Source organism: Petaurus breviceps, unplaced genomic scaffold (genome assembly GCF_028583685.1).
Source record: "Petaurus breviceps papuanus isolate PSGF00001 unplaced genomic scaffold, PetGlider_PUasm1.0 174, whole genome shotgun sequence".
Classification (NCBI taxonomy): domain Eukaryota; kingdom Metazoa; phylum Chordata; class Mammalia; order Diprotodontia; family Petauridae; genus Petaurus; species Petaurus breviceps.
Genome location: NW_027185761.1, coordinates 10067109 through 10085400, shown reverse-complemented (window position 1 = coordinate 10085400; position 18292 = coordinate 10067109). Strand labels below are relative to the sequence as shown.

Below are 18292 nucleotides of genomic sequence, written 5' to 3'. Positions count from 1 at the left end.
AGCCATAAGATCTCTTCAGCTTTATCCAGGCATTCAAGCACTTCCTTACATTGGCATGATGAGTCACTGCCCAGGTTTTGCCCTTTTCCTTGGGGGTGGGTCAGGAAAGTTCCTGGTGGTGTTACAATGATTATAAATGACAAGTCTGGGCAAACAGCAATATCAACTCATTTCTGCCTCACAAATGGTTGGGTAGGAGCAATGTATGATAGTCACATAAACAAAATGAACTAAAGCCATCTTAATTCCATCACTGGCTAAAATTTGTTTTGAAGATGGCTTATAAACAAAACCTAATGCTTTTAATGGATTACCTATGGAATGGAATTGAATTTTGCTATCAAATGATTGAGCTTGAAAGGTATTATGAATGGTCTTTGGCCTAGGCAATCACTGGCTTAACCAAACTATGTCATTATAAGACTTGGGTCCAAATGAGGGAAGGATGATCCTGGGGAGGAGATAAATTGTCAGCGATGGAGAGAAAAGATTCATGGGAACAGATGAGAGAAAGTCTTAGAGGAGGAGTGTAGAGTTTGTTCAAACTGCCATACATGACAAAAATGGACACTTGCTACATTATTACCCCTCTTCCCCCACCCCAAACCTCCAACTTCACATGTTAAAATTCTTCCCTTTGTTAAAGATCCAGCTTGTGTTCCACCTCCCCTAAAATTGCCCCTGCTCCCTTCCACCAAGGTCTTCTTCCTTTCCTCAAACCTCCCAAAGCACTTTTGCACTCATCCCCTTCTGCTTCACATCATAATTATTCAGATATATGTCTTATACCTTCTGCTTAGATGGCCAGATCCTTGAGGGGCTGAATTGTTTCATCTTACACATAGTAAGTGCCTAATAAATGTCTGTAGCTCATTGGATTATGTATATAGGGTTGAGAGGAATCTCAGGGCCTGGCTGGTACAAGTTCTTCATTTTAAAGATGAAACAAATGAGGCCTAGAGGTAGATTACATGACTTGTTCAAGGTCACAAAGGTAGGATTTCATTCCATGTCCATAATACTCCCTTGAAGACAATTTCATGGTTCTGTTTCCAAGCCATGTGACCTTGCTTGAGTAGCTTCACCTATATTCTTCAGTTCCATCACATTTTGTAAATTGCCATGTGAGCTATTATTACTATCGCCATTGGCTTGTCTTCAAGGAGCACTTGGTGACTTCCTTCTATTGGCCTTGGCTCCACCAACAGACTCAGGTCTTTCTCTATTGCCTCACCATGGTAGGGGGGTCACTCTGACTTCTCAAAGTCTATACCAGATGACCATAAGCTCTGACGAGGTTCATACAAGCTAGGATAACTTTGAGTATAGGATTAATGATGATGTGTCATCAGCTGAGGACCAGTCCATCACCAGGAACATGGTAATAGTAGCTCATGCCATTCACTAAAGTGTAGAGAGATGGTGCTCATCTGCTTTGGGGGGCACAGCACCCATATAGATAAACTCATGAACCTTTTAAATTACTGAAGCACTGCAATACTCTGGATCCTGGCTTCTGCCTGCTAGACTCCATTCATCTTAGCATTAAACAAAATCATGTCAATTATGTGGCTCAGTAAAGAATGATTTGTGATTTATTTTTTACTTCAGAGATGATATAGCATAGTATTAAAGGTTTCTGGCAAAATAATAATGGAGATGATCGTGCTACCACTTAGATGAGGGGTCTGAATGTGTATTTCTGTCCACTAAATGTGTATTGCCTTGAGTGCTGTATCTCACCTTGCCTCCTTCTGCGTGGTATTCTTTCTCCTCCGCACCAAGCAATTTTGCCAGCCCAAAATCGGTGATCTTGACATGTTGAGGTGTCTTCACAAGGACATTTCTGGCTGCCAAGTCTCGGTGTACCAAGCGGCGCTCTTCAAGGTAGCTCATCCCCTGAAAAGCATGGGCATGGAAGGGCAATTGAGTAAGAAATTGCCCTGCATAAAATCTCTCTCCCACTGTAGATACAAAGAAGCAACACACAAATCTACAATCTTTCTAGTAGCACATGAAGAGACCACAGGATCTTTCCATGGTATCAGACATAGGAAAGAATTTGCTAGAATTGCTGAGAGGGAACTGTGGTGGAGGGAAGTGGCAGGCACAGAGCTTAGCATCAAAAGCCCCAGGTTTGAGCCTAAGCTCTGCCATTTACTAGCTTCAGGACTTGCATCAAACCTCTTTACATCTCTGAGTCTCAGTTTCCTCATCTGTAAAAGGGGATGTTAGTTTTGTTTCCCAGGTGACATCATGAGGTGCTTTTGAATGAAGTTTTTTAAAGACATCTGATCACAATTTTTCTTTATAAAGAATAAGTAAGAGTGAGTGTTGGCACTCTTTGCTTATGAAAATCAAATGTTCCCTTTGTCATCACTTGTGTGTCTTCCTAGTCAGTCTACACCCTGATTTGGGGGTGGGGAGAGAAAGCTGAAAACAAATTAATACCTTAAAAAATAACAACAAAAACCTCCTCCCTAGAAGGCTACCCTGTTTCTTGGGCTGCCATCTCTCTAGCGTTGAATATACTGTTTGTCTTTGCACTACTGTCTCTTGCAGAAGATTAAATCTATTAATTATCTATAGTGCAAAAGCTGAACTAAGGTAAAAAGTGCTAATTGTACTTGGCTTATTAATGCTGATGGGTCATGACATCTATTTTTTAAAGACTAAATCAGCTTTCTAGTCTATTTCTCTCTTTCTCCCCCCCCCTTTTCTTTTTTCCTTCCTCTCCTCCCTCATTTATCTTTCACACTTACATCCTCCTCACTTGAAGGCCATTAATTTCTGGTTTCAGGCAAAAAAATCAAACACTACCATCAATAGGTACTTAAAACCCTCCCTCACTCTTTCTTTCCTTCCTTTCTTCCCTTTGTCTCCTTTCCTTCCTTCCATCCTTCTTACACTTTCCCTCCCTCCTCCCTCCTTTTCTTACTTCCTCCTTCCCTCTCTCCCTTTCTTCCTTCGATGCCTGTCCCTCCCTCTCTCCATTCCTTTATTCCTTCCTTCCTCCCTCCTCCTTTCTCTCCCACCTCCCTTCCATCTTTCTTCCCTCCCCCCTCTCTTTTCCTTTCCCTCATTTCTTCCCTCCCTTCATACCTCTGTCCCTTCTTTCCTTACATTTTTCTTTCCTCCCTCCATACCTCTGCCCCTTCCTTTCCTCTCTCTCTCTCCCTCCCTTCCTTCTCTCTATCCCACTTCCTCCTGCCCTCCCTCCCTTCCCTCCCTCCCTCCCTTCTTTCCTTCCTTCCTTCCTTCCTCCCTCCTTTCCTTTCCTTCCTTCCTTCCTTCCTTCCTTCCTTCCTTCCTTCCTTCCTTCCTTCCTTCCTTCCTTCCTTCCTTCCTTCCTTCCTTTCTTCCTTCCTTCCCTCCTTCCTTCCTTCCTTCCTTCCTTCCTTCCTTCCCATTCTTCCATTTATTTTCGAGGAAAAAAAAATATTTCTGAGCATCTTGTCAGTTCCACTGAAATCTACAATTACTTAGTCTTCTTAAAGACCACAGGGTTAATAAAAAAAGCCTCCCCCCACTCCAGCTTCTATTTTGGTTGTTGGAGATCCAAGTACCAGCCTAGTTAGGAGAAGATAATGAGAACACATGCAGTCGGGAATCCTTCGGCTCAGCAGTTTGTATCCTCTGAGCCTCAAGGACCACCATCTGATCCTTTCCTCCCAATTCCCCTGCCAGGGCCCTCAGAGCGGAACTTCCCCCGCTGTGCAGAGGCCTGTTTGTGTTGCCAAAAGAAACATCCCAGCAACTTGGCCTTGGGCCACTTGGTAAATTTGTTTCATTGTATAAATCTACCCCAGGCCCTCCCCCAGCCTCCGCTTCCGGCCCAAGCCCAAAGTTTAGAAAATCCAAGAGTTGCCTGAACTGGGAAACTTCCTTGATTGGAACTCAAGACCTACAGATAAACGTAAGTTACTCATCACCCAGATCTAGTCTTCAAAGAAGGGTGGAAAAGGAACATCTTAAGTCTCCCAGCATAAGCAACCAAGAAGCCAAATGATAAAGGATGAGGCTGTTACATAAGAGTTCTAGGATTGCAGGGCTTAGATTCAACTAAGGCTAGAGAAAAACAACAAAAAACCCCAGTTCTTATCTATTCACCCTTGCATCTGTGCACTATCCAAAGAGACAGTCTGAAATTCTACTTCATGGCCCCAAAGGGTGAGAGGTTTAGCTAGCCCCCCAAAGATAAGGGCCATAATTTCTCCTATGAAGTCACAGTATTCAAACAAACAAGTCACAGGAAATGCAGTAAGAATAGGTCTGTAGAGAGTCTCTTGGGAAATGTGTTTCCTGAGTTCTCCTTGAAAAGCTTTGGATTTTTGTTGTTGTTGTTAATGACTGCAAGATGGCCAGTAAGAAATGTGAAAAGAGATGCATAGTTTTAAGTACTTCAGAGGATTCGATTATGATGGAAGATCCTATGGATTCTCACAGAAAGTCACAAACAGGGATGAAGAAGCAAGCCAGTGACTGATCTCAGAATCTTAGATTTATAGCTGGGAGGGACCTCAGAGATCATCTACTGCAACCCCTTCAGTTCGTAGATGGGGAAACAGAGGCCCAGACAGCTTGCCCAATATTGGCTTGCCCAGTATCACAGGTATTAAGTAGTACAAATAGGAAGGATTTGAACCCAGACTTTCTGATCCCAAATCCATTGTGCTATCTATCCACATTACCTCTTCTTGACCTTAGAAGACTGATGGTGAAGTGTTTCCCTCCTCTTGGCAGGAAGGTAATACACTATAAATGAAGAATGAGGCATTTCTCATCAGACTTGGCCAAATTTGCTTTCTTTCACTTTACTTTACGTCATCACATGTAGGGTTTCTGCTGTTGTACAGTCATTTTAATTGAGTCTGATTCTTTGTGACCCCATTTGGAGTTTTCTTAGCAAAGATACTGGAGTGGTTTGTCATTTCCATCTCCAGCTCATTTTACAGATAAGGAAACTGAGGCAAATGGGGTTAAGTGACTTGCCCAGGGTCACACATCTAGTAAGTGTGAGTTTAGATTTGAACTCTGGTCTCTGTGAGTCCAGGCCCAGTGCTCTATTCATTGTTCCACCCAGCTGCCCCAAGCTTATAACGCGGTCATTTCAGTAATGGAGACATGGCTTTTTTTGGCTAGAAATTTCTTAGTGATTATGTTACTGTGGCAGTAATATCCTTAACAATCGAAAGGAGTGGAAGAAGTACACATCCCTTCCTAAATGTCTAATTTTTAGGTAAGGAATGACTATTATAACAACAGAAACATATCCAGGGCTTTTCAAATTTCTTTACAAATAATCTCTTGTTTGAAACCTACAACAATATGAGCTATAACTATAATGAAATGAGACTGATTTTCTATTTAATTTTCAAAGCTTATGACTTTCTAGTCACACCCAATACAGCAAGGTTGAGTGACATTTCCTTCCCACCCATGACCATCCTTTAACCCACTGCTAATTGCTTTCCCATTTCCTTTAAGTAACATAGGATCATAGGATTTAGATCTCAAGGGGTCTCAGAGGTCATAAAGTACAATCCTTCATTTTACAAAGGAATAAATTAAGACTGAGAAGGGTGAAGTGGCTTTCCAAGGTGACACAGAGTAAGGAGCAGTGTGTCAGGAATTAAATATAGGTCTTCTCACTCCAAATTCAATCCTTTTACAACTACATCACCCTTGCTGTGCTTATTTCGTTGACATTTTGTTCAGGTCAATAAACTTGTAGTAGAGAGGACAGATTCATACACAAAAGCTATATTAGAAAATATCCCAGGATAGCTGATGGTTTCATAGCTTAATATATGCAATTTATGAACCAATAAATCTCACTTTGAAAATTACTAGTAGTTTAGTTTTTGGCCTGCCGCTAAGTGCTTCTGGGTAATCCCACTTTGGGTTTTTTAAAGTGAAATTGGTGCTCAGATAAATAACTACTAACCCCAGGGCAAATGTCTGTGTAACAGTTGGGGTGGAGGGGGAGATTGTTATTTTCTTTTCCTTCCCTTGCTTGGTTGCACATTATTGTAACTTGTTACAAGCTATTAAATATTATTCTTCACATGTTGAAGGCAAACATATTTTGGCCATAGTTACTAGGTGATGAAGCAGAATTACCTGAGATTGAAATATATTTAATGAAAGAAAGGACAGGCTGTACCCAGGAGCCTGCCTCAACCATCTTTAAGTAGAACAACATCTTTATCAATGTCTTGGAGAAAAGTATGGATAATATGCTCATCAAATTTGCAAATGGTACAAAGCTGGGAGAGATAATATGTTAGATGACAAGGTCAAGACTCAGAGAGATGTCTACCAACTAGAACAATGGGTCAAAATGAATAAGAACAGATTTAGGTGGGATGAATGTAAAGTTCAACACAAGTTTAAAAATAAATTAAAATACAGTATAGATGGATAAAAGCTCCTTTGAACAATTTCTGGGAATGTTAGTTGACTAAACGCTCACTATGAGTCAATGGTATGAGAAAACATTCCAAGAAATATGAATGAAAACTTAAGGTGCCTTAAATCAAGGACATGGTCCAAAGTCAAGCAAAGGATAATCCTGTTGCCCCCTAGCACAGATAAATCACATCTGTTGTATCTATTCTTCTCTGGGCTCCATGATGTAGGAGGATGGTGCTGGAGACATACTAATTAGAGCATTCTCTAAGATGAGCATCAGTGGAAATAAAAGGGAATGCTTAATCTGCTGAAGAGAAGACTTCAGGAAATAGCTCACTTTTTCCACTATTTCAATGGTTGCTACTGAGAAGAGGGGTAAGCTTTCTTCTGCTTGACCTCCAAGAGGCTCAGTGCCTTTCTATCAGTTATTAATGCTCCAAAGTAGATTTCACTGACCTAGGAGGTAGCTGGTTGTGCTTCACAAAAGGTTTTAGTGGCTGAACGCTTGTTGTTGAGTTTGTGGGGATTATCCATGTGGAGGTAGAATTTGGATTTTATGACTTCTGAGAGTTTGTCTAACTTGGGGGGTTCATGATTTCCAACATGACTCAGCTGCCTTCTCAGCCTGGAACTTCCCTTAATGCCTGGGATTTTCTCGCCATATAACATCTCATGTGCCATACTGACTTCCTCCCACTGGTGAGTTCCTTTGGGGCCCTTCACTTTGGAAAGAGTCCCAGGCTGGCCATGCTTTATTCCAGTCCTTGATATTTTTCTATGAACTTTACCACCACACCCTTAGGTGTCACTTTCTTTTCTCACTTACCCTCATTTTTAGCTCCCTTTTAAAATCTGTTATCTTTTATCTGTTATCTGCTATCTATTAGAATGTACACTCCTTAATGTCAGAGACCAATTTTTAAAAATTTTTATTACTTTTACTTGCATTCCCGTAAGAAGTACTTTTTACTTGATTTGGTAATGGGGCCAGGTCATAGGACTCTCTTTTAAATGCATCCATTTTAGGGGTGGCTGGGTGGCTCAGTGAGTAAGAGCACCGGCTCCAGTGTCGGGATGACCTGGGGATCGAATCCGGGCTCAGATACTTAGTACCACACCCAGAAATAACTGGCCGTGTAACCTTGAGCAAGTTACTTAACCCCAATTGCTTTAAAAAAAAATGCATCCATTTTAGGATATCAAATTAACTAAACTCCATTCTTTTGATCCTTCAAAAATGGTCTGTACTTTCCAGGAGTTCAAAAGAGAACACAGAATTTGACCACACAATGAATAGCATGAGGGTCTACCTGAGAAGATTTTATCCCACCTCCAATCTGTTGTGTGCTTGTCCTTCGTTTTGCAAGAGGACCATGACATCAGTGAGATGATGACATGATGGTTGACTTTGATTTGAGTGAGGGAGGGCTGTGCAAGGTCACTAGCCTTACTTTCTCCTCTAGAGCCATCTGGGTCCAATGGCCAGATATTCATCAGGATGACTGGAGATGGCCCAGGATTCCATGGGAGATCTGGGCCCTTTTAAGCCAAGGTCTTTTCAGGTTCTCACTTTGAAGTGAGGCCATGCCCATTCAGTGAAGAGGCCTCTTTAAGAAGGGAGTCTAGGGATGGCCCCTTTAATAAAACAATAACAACAACAAAAACAAACAAAAAACCCAACCAAACAAACAAACTGGGAGGGATAGATCCTCAGGGTTGCTGACCAAAAGAGAAACAATTATTATTTACATTCACCCAGAACTAAGAGAGCCCAAAAATTAATCATTAAGTGGTACTTGGGCAGGAACCTATAGTGGTCCAATCCATGAGGTCACTCTGGACCTCTAATTTACAATTTATATAGCTATTCCTAGGCTTATTATTGTGTCACTGTTAGAATATAAGCATCCTGAGGGCAGGGACTATTTTTGCCTTTGGTTAGGCCTAGCTAAACCAAGAAGAGTGTTTCCATAGATTCATAAGATTAAAAGCTTGTAGGGACTTTAGAGATTAATAGAGAAATAAACTGTGGCTGAGTCTACTCGTTTTAACTATTGTGGAACTCTTGGGTTTGGGGTATGACTACAGTTTGGTTAATGATAGCTTCAGTCTGGTAGCCACCAATACGCAGCCCATGTGGTTGTCGGATATTTTTTCTCTTTTGATTCTACGGCTACAAATTAAAAATGTGTGCATTTAAACCTCAAACAATTCTATTCTGCCTTATTCATATGATCAGGATTTACAGAAATGTAGAAGAAGATATTGTTTTCCCAATGATTCTAAAATTGAATTAGAGTGAACTATGCAGATCACACCCCTTGGCTAAGAGCATTAAAAAGGGAGGAACACTGACTTCTCTAGAAGGGGTAGAGCTAGGGAAAAAGATAGGTATTTATGAGAACCATACAAAGCTTGATGCTTACCAGGAGAACCCCCTGGGTATTTGATGGAGCATTTAGCCACCTTCATGAGTGAAGGACCTCTCAGCGTCTGGTTCTTCTTATTTAATAGGCTTGGTCTAGTAGCTGACAGTCTCTGATGACTAGATTTTAGTGTATATATGGGGGAATAAAGAGTCTAATCATTTTAGTCATCTATTTAGGGGCTCAGAAAGAAAATCTGGTGAATTGGACTACATAGATCATGAAGGAGAAGTGAAATAGCAGTTACAGATATGCTGAGTCTTTAGTTAATATGGGGCACAAAACTAAGAACACTTTGTACATACAATTTTGTGAATATAAATGGTAATTTGATTACTTGTTGAGTAGGAAGTTGTGAATTGTTTCGAGTAGGTGAATATTATAGTCTTTTTTAGAAATGAATCATTTCTTCATGATATCTTGCCAAATAGACTACTCATTAATATCTCAAAACCCCTAAATTAGTGAAAAACTTTTTGTGACATCTTCTGAAACAGGAAGAGAATATCAAGGCCAAGTTTATCTTGGTCTATAAAAGGAATAACATCAGCAACTGACCCTTTCTACTACACTAACATAGTGTGATGTCCATTTACTATCTATCATTTCATTACTACCCTAACTTATTGTGGTATCCTAAAAAAAGCATGATTTCCATTTTGAAGATGTGGAGTTGGAGACAAAAAGGCATTATCAAGGCTGTCCCAAGTGCCATATTCAGCCTGACTAGAAGGGGAGAGGCTGGCCCTATAATTTAGGACATGGGAATCTAAGAACTTGTGACTTCTCAGGTTATGAAAAAATGACAATACTTGGAAAAATAATAGCAAAAACTTGGAAAATTTATATTTTTGGATTGATCATGGAAAAGAATCTTTAGCAGTATCTCTTAAAATCTCATCAATTTTTTCCCCATGTTATATCCTAAATATAATTATAGAACCAAAGGATCTAAAGCTAGAAGAAAACTTAGAGATCATCTAAGTCCCCAGCTTTTTAACTAGGGGGTTGTGAACTTAAAAGAAAAAAAACACCAATAACTTAATAGCTATATTTCAATATAATTAGTTTCTTTTGTAAATCTTTGAATTTTATTTTATGCATTTAAAAATATTATTCTGAGAAGGGGTCCATAGGCTTCACCAGACTTCCAGAAGGGTCCAAGATATAAAGAAATTAAGAACTCCTGATCTAGTCTAGCCCTCTCATTGTTAAGGGAGGGAAGTAGGCTGGCATACCATACTGTAAAGCATTCTGGCAGTCAGAAATCCCTGCATTTGAATCTTACCTCAGATACTACTTAGCTGTGTGACACAAAGTTAGTTACTTGACCTCACTCAGCCTCAGTTCCTTAATCTGTAAATTAGAGACAATGCTTACCACAAAGGTTATAGTGAAGACCAAATGAGATATAGTATGCAAAATGAGTATGCAGAATTGGGATCTAAACCTGTAATTCTCTGGCTTCAAATCCAGGTCTTAAGTCATTATATATCACTGACAGAATATTCGTGTAGACAGTGACAAGAGATTCATTTTCATGCCCATTACAATCTGCTGGGCTCTTGAACCAGAGGACTGCTCATCACTACTTCATCTGACATTAGAATAAGGCACACTAAGAATAAAGCTGATCTGAAGGACAGTAAAAATGAAAAGTTCTTTCAAAAAGTTGTTTAAATACAAAATGCTGAAGAGGGTACGTATGTACACACACCCTCACACACACACATGCCAACAGAAAACACAATCACTCCAGGGCAGATCTCTAGGTCTCTATTTCCCTTCTTTTGGCTATGTTTTGGCCCCTCAGCATTTCCCCTGAGACTAAGGGAGTGTATTGGAGAAGAGAAGAAAGCCATACCAAAGCCATATAGTTATTTGATAATAACTTTGTTGAAGTTTTGTGGGTAATGGAATAAAAATTAATTTATAAAAGGAGGTGTTTCTAAAATGTTGGGTGGATTTTGTATTCTCTGCACTGTCCCATGAAAAACTGGGAACTTGCTAGAACTTCATTTCCCTTTTAGTGTGAATCATTTTTTGCCCACTTAATAAGGGATGACAGAGGCATTCACAGAACTGTGAATGAGGAAGAACTTCAGGGATCATCATTTTTGTTAGTTATTTGTTAGGCATGTCCAACTCTTCATGATACCATTTGGAGTTTTCTTAGTAAAGATATTAGAGTGTTTTGCCATTTCCTTCTTCAGCTCATTTTACAAGGGAGGAAACTGAGGCAAACAGGTTTAAGTGACTTGGTCAGGGTCACACAGCTAGTAAGTATCTGAGGTCTGGTTTGAACTCAGATTCCAGCCCAGGCACTCTGTCCACTGTATCCCCTATACCCCCAGAGATCATCTAGTCTCACCAACCAAGAATCCCTTTCGAACACCCTTCACAATGGTCATCCAGTACTTGCTTGAGACATCTGATGAAGGGAAACTCACTACTAGCAATGTGTGATGCTGTGGGAAGAGAGCTAGACAGGATCTGAGTTTAAATCCTGGCTCTGTACTTACTGCCTGTGTGACCTCGGGCAAGTCCTTTATCTTCTCTGGGCCTTAGTTTCCTCATCTACAAATTGAGAACTTGGCCTAGATGACCCCAGAGCTCCCATACAGCTTTGGATCAATGGTCCTATGGTCCCAAGGCCATTCAACTTCTGAACAACTTTGAATCTACCTACAATTCCCATCCATTACTCCTAGTTGGACACACTGAGGTTGTATTCCTTCTTTCAACTGATAGCCAAATATTTTAAGATAGTTAGTGAGTCCCCAGTTAAAATTTTTCCTTTTTAGGCTAAACATTGACAATTCCTTCAAATGGTTCTAATGAAGCCTGGCCTCAGGGCCCATGACTGTTCCCATTGGCCCTTTTCAGTATGGTTGCTTGCTTCTGGGAATATTTTCTGCCAAGCTCTACAGCCCTTTTATTTACCTTGGCAATCTGCACACACCAGTTGAGAAGGTACTGGGAGCCAATGTTGTCCTTGTGTTCCCGTATGTAATCCAGAAGGCAACCAAATGGCATGAGCTGTGTTATGAGTTGGACTGTGGATGTCAGACAGATTCCCAGGAGACGGCATACATGAGGATTGTCCACACTGGCCATCACATAGGCTTCCTGCTCAAAGAAAGAGAGAAAACAACATTGGTACTGTCCTGAATGCAAGGACCAAAAGGGGAGTCATAAGGTATCTTTAAAAAGAATGGTAAGAGGAAGAAAGAAAAAAAGAAAGGGAGGGAGGAAGCAGGGAAGGAAGGAAGGGAGAAGAGAAAGAAGGAAGGAATTCAAGAATTCAAACTCAGGTCTTCCTGACTGCAATTTTAGAACTCTATCTGTCACAGCACCTCATTGCCTCAATTAACCTTTTGGATATTTCTAAATTTAAGACCTATCAGGATTCTATAGCTACAACATGTTGATGAATTTTTCACATTTCATCTTGTCTTATGGATGATGAGCACCCTCAAAGTAATTTTACTATAGATTAAAAAGATGATGGGGCAATTCAATGAAAATTTTGGTGCATTAAGACCTGAAGTTGACAGTGTGTCCACCCCATTGGACTGGTTTGAAGGCACTAATCCAATTGTAGTCAGCCAAACTGAGGTAGAAAATATTTTTATTCTGAGGGAGAAAATATTTTTAGGGGTCTTATGGGTATCAAACAAGTAGACTTTGCTTGGTATATATTTTATATTTACATATTTACATGTTTCTTTCCCCTACAAAATATAAGCTCTTTGATGGGAGAGCTGTCTGATTTTTGTCTCTGTGCTCTCCATTGCCCAAGAGAGTGATATATATGTCAAGTGCTTCCAGAATGCTTGTCGAATGAATGATGGTGGTTGTTTTTCACTTATGAAGGGCTTTAACCTTAGCAACTTCAGTATTGGTGTCCTGTGGACTCTGGAATGATGCCAGCAGTCTTCCACGTCTCAGCAGTCAGTTATATTGGGTGCTATGGCCAAAGGAAAAAAAATATCAACTGGTGCCAGCCTTCTGGTCATGAGCCTCTCAGAACTTGTTCGGCTGGCCCTTGACCATTAAAGCACAGTCTGTTGTGGGGTCTGGACTTAAAACCTTTCCAGTTTCATGTAGGATATGCCAGAAATTGTGCTATATTGGCAAAGCTTTCAAGACTACAGGGTTGTTTCCATACTGCCATGGGGCAGTAAGGAAGGAGATACCAATGACACATCAGGGTATTCAATCTTTTTAGGTTATCCAAATCACAGAACCAACAAATCGCAGAAATTCCGCAGAGGAATCTTGACTACAGATATATATATATATATAAAATAGAATCCTGGCTCTAATATACACCATAATTTATTAACATGCTGTCTTCCCTGTTAGATTGGGGGCTTCTTGAGGGCAGGGATCATGTTTCTGCCTTTCCAATACTTAGCACAATGCTTGGCACAAAGTAAATTCTTAATATTAGCTTGTTGATTGATTATGGAGAGAACCTTTAGGTCACTTGAATTAACATATTTTGTTGTGCTTTTGATCCCCTATTTGAAACAGGCAAAAAGTGATTTAAAGGAACCCAAATTCATGCTTGTCAAGGGGCTTTGGATTTCATTAGAGAGGCAGAAACAATTGTCTGTTTTCCTGGGGCTGTGAGGGGAGAGGAAACTGGGGTGGGGAGGATAGTAGAAGAGGGTGGGGAAAGGTGTGTGAACTTTCCCACATCCCTCTAATGAGAAAACCAGGCAGTTACACACAGTGTTATACCCATACCATCCACCAAAGACTGCCAAATCAGGGTCTTGATTTTGACACCAGTAGATGGATGTGTAATTTATTTAAACTTCCTGTCGTTCTTGGACAGAGAAAGTCCAATTGGCCATAGCCTTACAGAGAAAAAAAACCTCCTCTAAAACTAAAAAGAGAACCCTAAATTTTCATTCTTAAATTCTAGGACTTTCACTTCAACGTATGAATGGTAGATAGAAGACTTAATTCTGTGGTGCCATGCTCACTACCCAGAGAGATAGGAGAGCCCAGCTTGTCTGCTAGAGATTGAGAACCTGCACAGTCAAGTTTTGTTCTTGGCTCCCCCAGTAATTTGGGCTCAACTCAAATTCTGTCCTTTTGGATTTTGTTGTTTGATTTTCAGCTGTGAAACAGCTATGATGTCCCTCCCTCCCTCCCTGGGATGTTGTGAATAGAAATGTCCTACTAACAGCTAAATGGCACCCAGTAATTTCCTTTCAGTGGAATTGAAAATTCTGGTCTTTTGATGCTGTCCATATTCAGCCCTAACGCTACCTCCTCCAAAAAGCTTAGCCTGGTCTCCAAACTGGTAGTAATCTTTCACTCCATAACTTTTCCATCCCATTTTGAACCATTTTTATGGTGCCTGCGCCAATGAATGGGCCTGGAGTCAGAAAGATCTAAATTCAAATCCAGCCTCAAATATTGACTATCTGTGTGACCTTGGGAAAGTCCCTTAAACTCTGTTAGACTCAGTTTCTTCAACTGTAAATTGGAGCTAATAATAGCACCAACCTTAATGTAAAAGACCCTGATGTTGGAAAAGATTGAAGGTAAAAGGAAAATGGATAGTATCATGGAAACAATGAAAATAAGCTTAGACAAACTTTGGAAAATAGTGGAGGACAGAAGAACCTGGCTTGCTGAATGACTGAACAACAGCAACAAAACCTCACAGTGTTATAAGGATTAAATGAGATAATATTTGTAAAGCACTAAGCATATGGAAGGTGTTATTTACATAACTTTTCCTCTTCCTACTATGCATTTGGCACATAATAGGTGTCATAGACATTTTTTCCCCCTTTCCCTTTCCCCTATTTTCAGAGCCACAGTAATTCATAGCCTCCTTCCTGATGGCAAGGTTCATGTCATAGCTAAAGTTTGTGTATTTCCTAATGCTGATCCCAGTGCTCTACCATTGCTGTCTTCGATCTGAACTGAGATAAAGTGAATTGTGTAACTACTCTAAGTGTAAGACCAAGTCCTGGCTCTAATACATACCATAAGTTTGACCTTGGATAAGTCATTTTCTTTCCATGACCCTCACTTTTCTTGGTTATAGTATGGGTTAGGCCTAGATGATGTCTAAGGTTTGTGTTATGTTCATATGAATTACCTATGAATGACTTTAGACTTAGATCTAGGGGGGACCCCAGCAGAATTTGATCCAACATTCCCATTTTACAGATGAGTAAGCTGAGGCTAAGGTCACCCATGTAAACATCTAAGGAAGGATTTAGTTGAGTTCTTTGTGTCTTGACGTCATACTAGGCCATGGAATCCTCGAGAACAGACAGTTTCTGAGCTCTGAAGTTCACTAAGTGGTAAATGAATGAAGTCAGTACCCACTGGAGCCTCTTGCGGTGGCTATTTTCATGAGTAAGGGGGCATATATCCTTGAAAGCAGGTGTGTGATGAGAACATTTTAAACCCATGCTCTCATTTTTCAAGCATTTCTTCATGGAACGTTGGAGGTATGAAGATCCTCAGGTATCTGGGTAGACCATCTTCATTTTTGTTGTTGTAGTTCAAGTCCTTTCAGTTGTGTCCGACTCTTCCTGACTCCATTTAAGGTTTTCTTGGCAAAGATACTGGAATGGTTTTGCCATTTTCTTCTCCAGCTCATTTTATAGGTGAGGAAACTGAGGCAGACAGGGACAGCTAGTAAGTGTCTGAGGCTGGATTTGTACCTAGGACTTCCTGACTCCAGGTCCTATTCTCCATCCACTGGGCCACCTAGCTGCCTCTCATTTTAGGAAACACCCTGCTACAATGGTAAGAGTACTTGGGAGTCAGAAGACACAGGTTCAAACCACAGCTTTGCCAATGACTACCTGTGTGACCTTGGGCAAGTCACAACTTCTCTGGGCTTCAATTTCCTCATCCTTATTTCATAAGAAGGTTGGTTTAGATGAACTCTTGGCTGCATTCAAGCTTTGAACCCACGATTTCAGTGGAGAAGTGACTTGACCGGCCCACAGTTAGCTAAAGCAGGACTACACCCAGATGTTCTAACTCATATTATTGACTCTTTCCATCACAGCTCTCCCTGTTGCACCATGCAATTCATTGTCAGTCAACAACTATTTATTAAGCACCTGCTACATGTTAGGTAGAGTGCTAGGTACTAGGGGATCAGATACAAAGACTGAAACATTCCTCATTCTCAAGGAGCTTACATCTTCTCAGTTATGCCTCAGTTTTCCTCCCATCAAGCCAGTGTGAAAAGACATAATGGTGACACTTGGCCCAAGATAAGTGTTTTCAGTGTTGTAGTTGCAAAAAAGCTGGAGGCTTCTTTGCTTTTCTTTTTCCTGAGGTACTAACAATACTATTTTGGATTTTCTTTCCATCATCATTGCTGAACTGATACTAGAAAGTTTGAGGCAAAAATCAGTGCACAGCTGAATTACAAACAGTACTAATCAGGTCTCTCCCCTATATCTGGGAAGCTGTACAATCACAACACCAAAGAAATTTTCCTTCCATTCCGATTTCCTTCAGATCTGATCGAGATTCTGATCCATGTTGTCTTTGTTTTAGTGGAAAGAAAAAAAAATTGCAAACCTGAGCAGTTGAAGCTGCCCATCTGTTGTACAGTCTGTAAGGAACTGACCTGGAGATGGGGGATTTGGGGGACTGAATATGGGGAGTGGGTGGACGGGCCACACAGAACATGGCCCTCTTCCCATTTCTCTGAGTGCCTATTAAACCTGATATCCCAAATGAAACTAGGTCATGGCTTCCCCCCGAAAAGTATAATAGGATCATTGTTCAGGCGGGTGTCCCTTTCAGAATGAGCAGAAATTAAAGTGAGCTTTGTTTTTAGCTGTTTATCTTGGAAATCATTAAGGTACACCATGACCCACCCCAAATATGCTTGGTATTCCTCAACAATCTCCTAAATTAGCCCAGCCCCAGTGGGACTGGTCATCAAAGAGCAAACTAAAAGATGAGAATGGATGTTTTTTGAGCAGCAAATTCAGGTTTTTGTTGATGCTTTGGTGACCTTGAAATGCCTATTATTTTGTCCCTTACTTGCAATGATTTTTCAGTCTTGCTTCTTCTTTGTCCCTGTATTCTTTTGAAATATTTTTAACGTATGAAGAGTTGGAAAGGATCTTTCTAGTTAACCAAATCATCAAAAGTAAACATGGTCTGGAATCTGTGTGTGTTAGTTGCCAGATGCCTTCCAATGGGGGGGGGAAAGAGCACATTCACTTATCTGAACCACTTGAATTACATGCCTTTGATAATTCAAAAGAACACCATTTCACTTCATCTACAATTATGCCATGGGAATAATTTTCTCCTACATTCAGGGCCAAAACTGGCCTGTGGACATGAGGACTTTAACAGATGCCGTTTGTCACGTTTTCTCTTTATTCACTGGCTCTCATCAGTTTGGTGAAGTTCAGACTGATATGGTTATTAAGAGAAAGATGATAGGAATTCAGAGAAATCTACCAGGGATCATAGGCTCATAGATCTGAAGTGGGAAGGACTTGAATGAAATCATGTAAAGTGGGGAAAAAAAAAAGAATTGGAAGGATGGAATATGTGCTAATGACAATCATACAAGGAAAGGTGAATGATGGAGACTCCAAGGTAATAGGGACTGAAAAGTACTGTAATAGGCTATGAATTGGAATGAGTTAACTTAAATATAAATAATTGCAGAGCAATTTATGTGCTCGTATTGTTTTAATTTTTAAAAAGAAAGTGGAAGGGGCATTTAAGTTGTGCAGTGAATAGAGCACTGGTCGTGGAGTCAGGAGAACCTGAGTTCAAATCCAGCTTTGGACACTTAACACTTACTAGCCGTGTGACCTTGGGCAAGTCACTTAACCCCAATTGCTCTGCCTTCCTCCTCCAAAAAAGCAAAAAAAAAAAAGTGGATGGTTCACATCTTTTCGAAAGTTAAAATAATTTTTTTTAAAGCCTCCTTTAAAGTGTATTGGGAGGAAGGGGCAAAGAGGGCTCAACCCTTAGAGCATGGTCAGGTCCGCCCTTCATGGTGGGTTATATAGATTATACAGGTTATACAGGCTACAGCCTGGGCCCTCTTTGACCAGTCCCCCACCTTCCATTCCAATGGTCTACCTTTCATAAGGAGAGTTGCCTCAGAAAAGCTAAAAGAGACAGTCTGGCACCTAGCCCAACTCCCTCAGTAACAATTAAGGAATGAGAAGGGGAATAAAGATGGCAAGCATGCATAAGAGAAGAGAAAGTGGATAAAACAGAGACAGAAGAAAAGGCAAAGTAAGAGAGTGATGGAGATTCGGGGTAGATGTAATTGCTTATCTTTAGCTAGGATTTGAAAGATGGTGCTGGGTACTGGGGGGAGGATGAGACAGGGTCCAGGAGACCTGTGTTCAGATTGCTTCTCTGATACATACTGACTATATGTCCATAAGGAATTCCTTCTATCTCTCGGT

General features: G+C 40.6%; 1 protein-coding gene across 1 annotated transcript in view; it reads right to left on the bottom strand.

Moving 5' to 3' along the window:
• EGFR (epidermal growth factor receptor) overlaps nt 1-18292 on the bottom strand; it is an 84810-nt gene that overhangs the window by 25976 nt on the left and 40542 nt on the right. The window contains exons 17-18 of the mRNA XM_069083732.1: nt 11784-11969; nt 1744-1899 (exon numbers count right to left, since the gene is read on the bottom strand). Coding sequence (XP_068939833.1) covers nt 1744-1899; nt 11784-11969 — 342 coding nt within the window. The remainder of the gene's footprint in view (nt 1-1743; nt 1900-11783; nt 11970-18292) is intronic.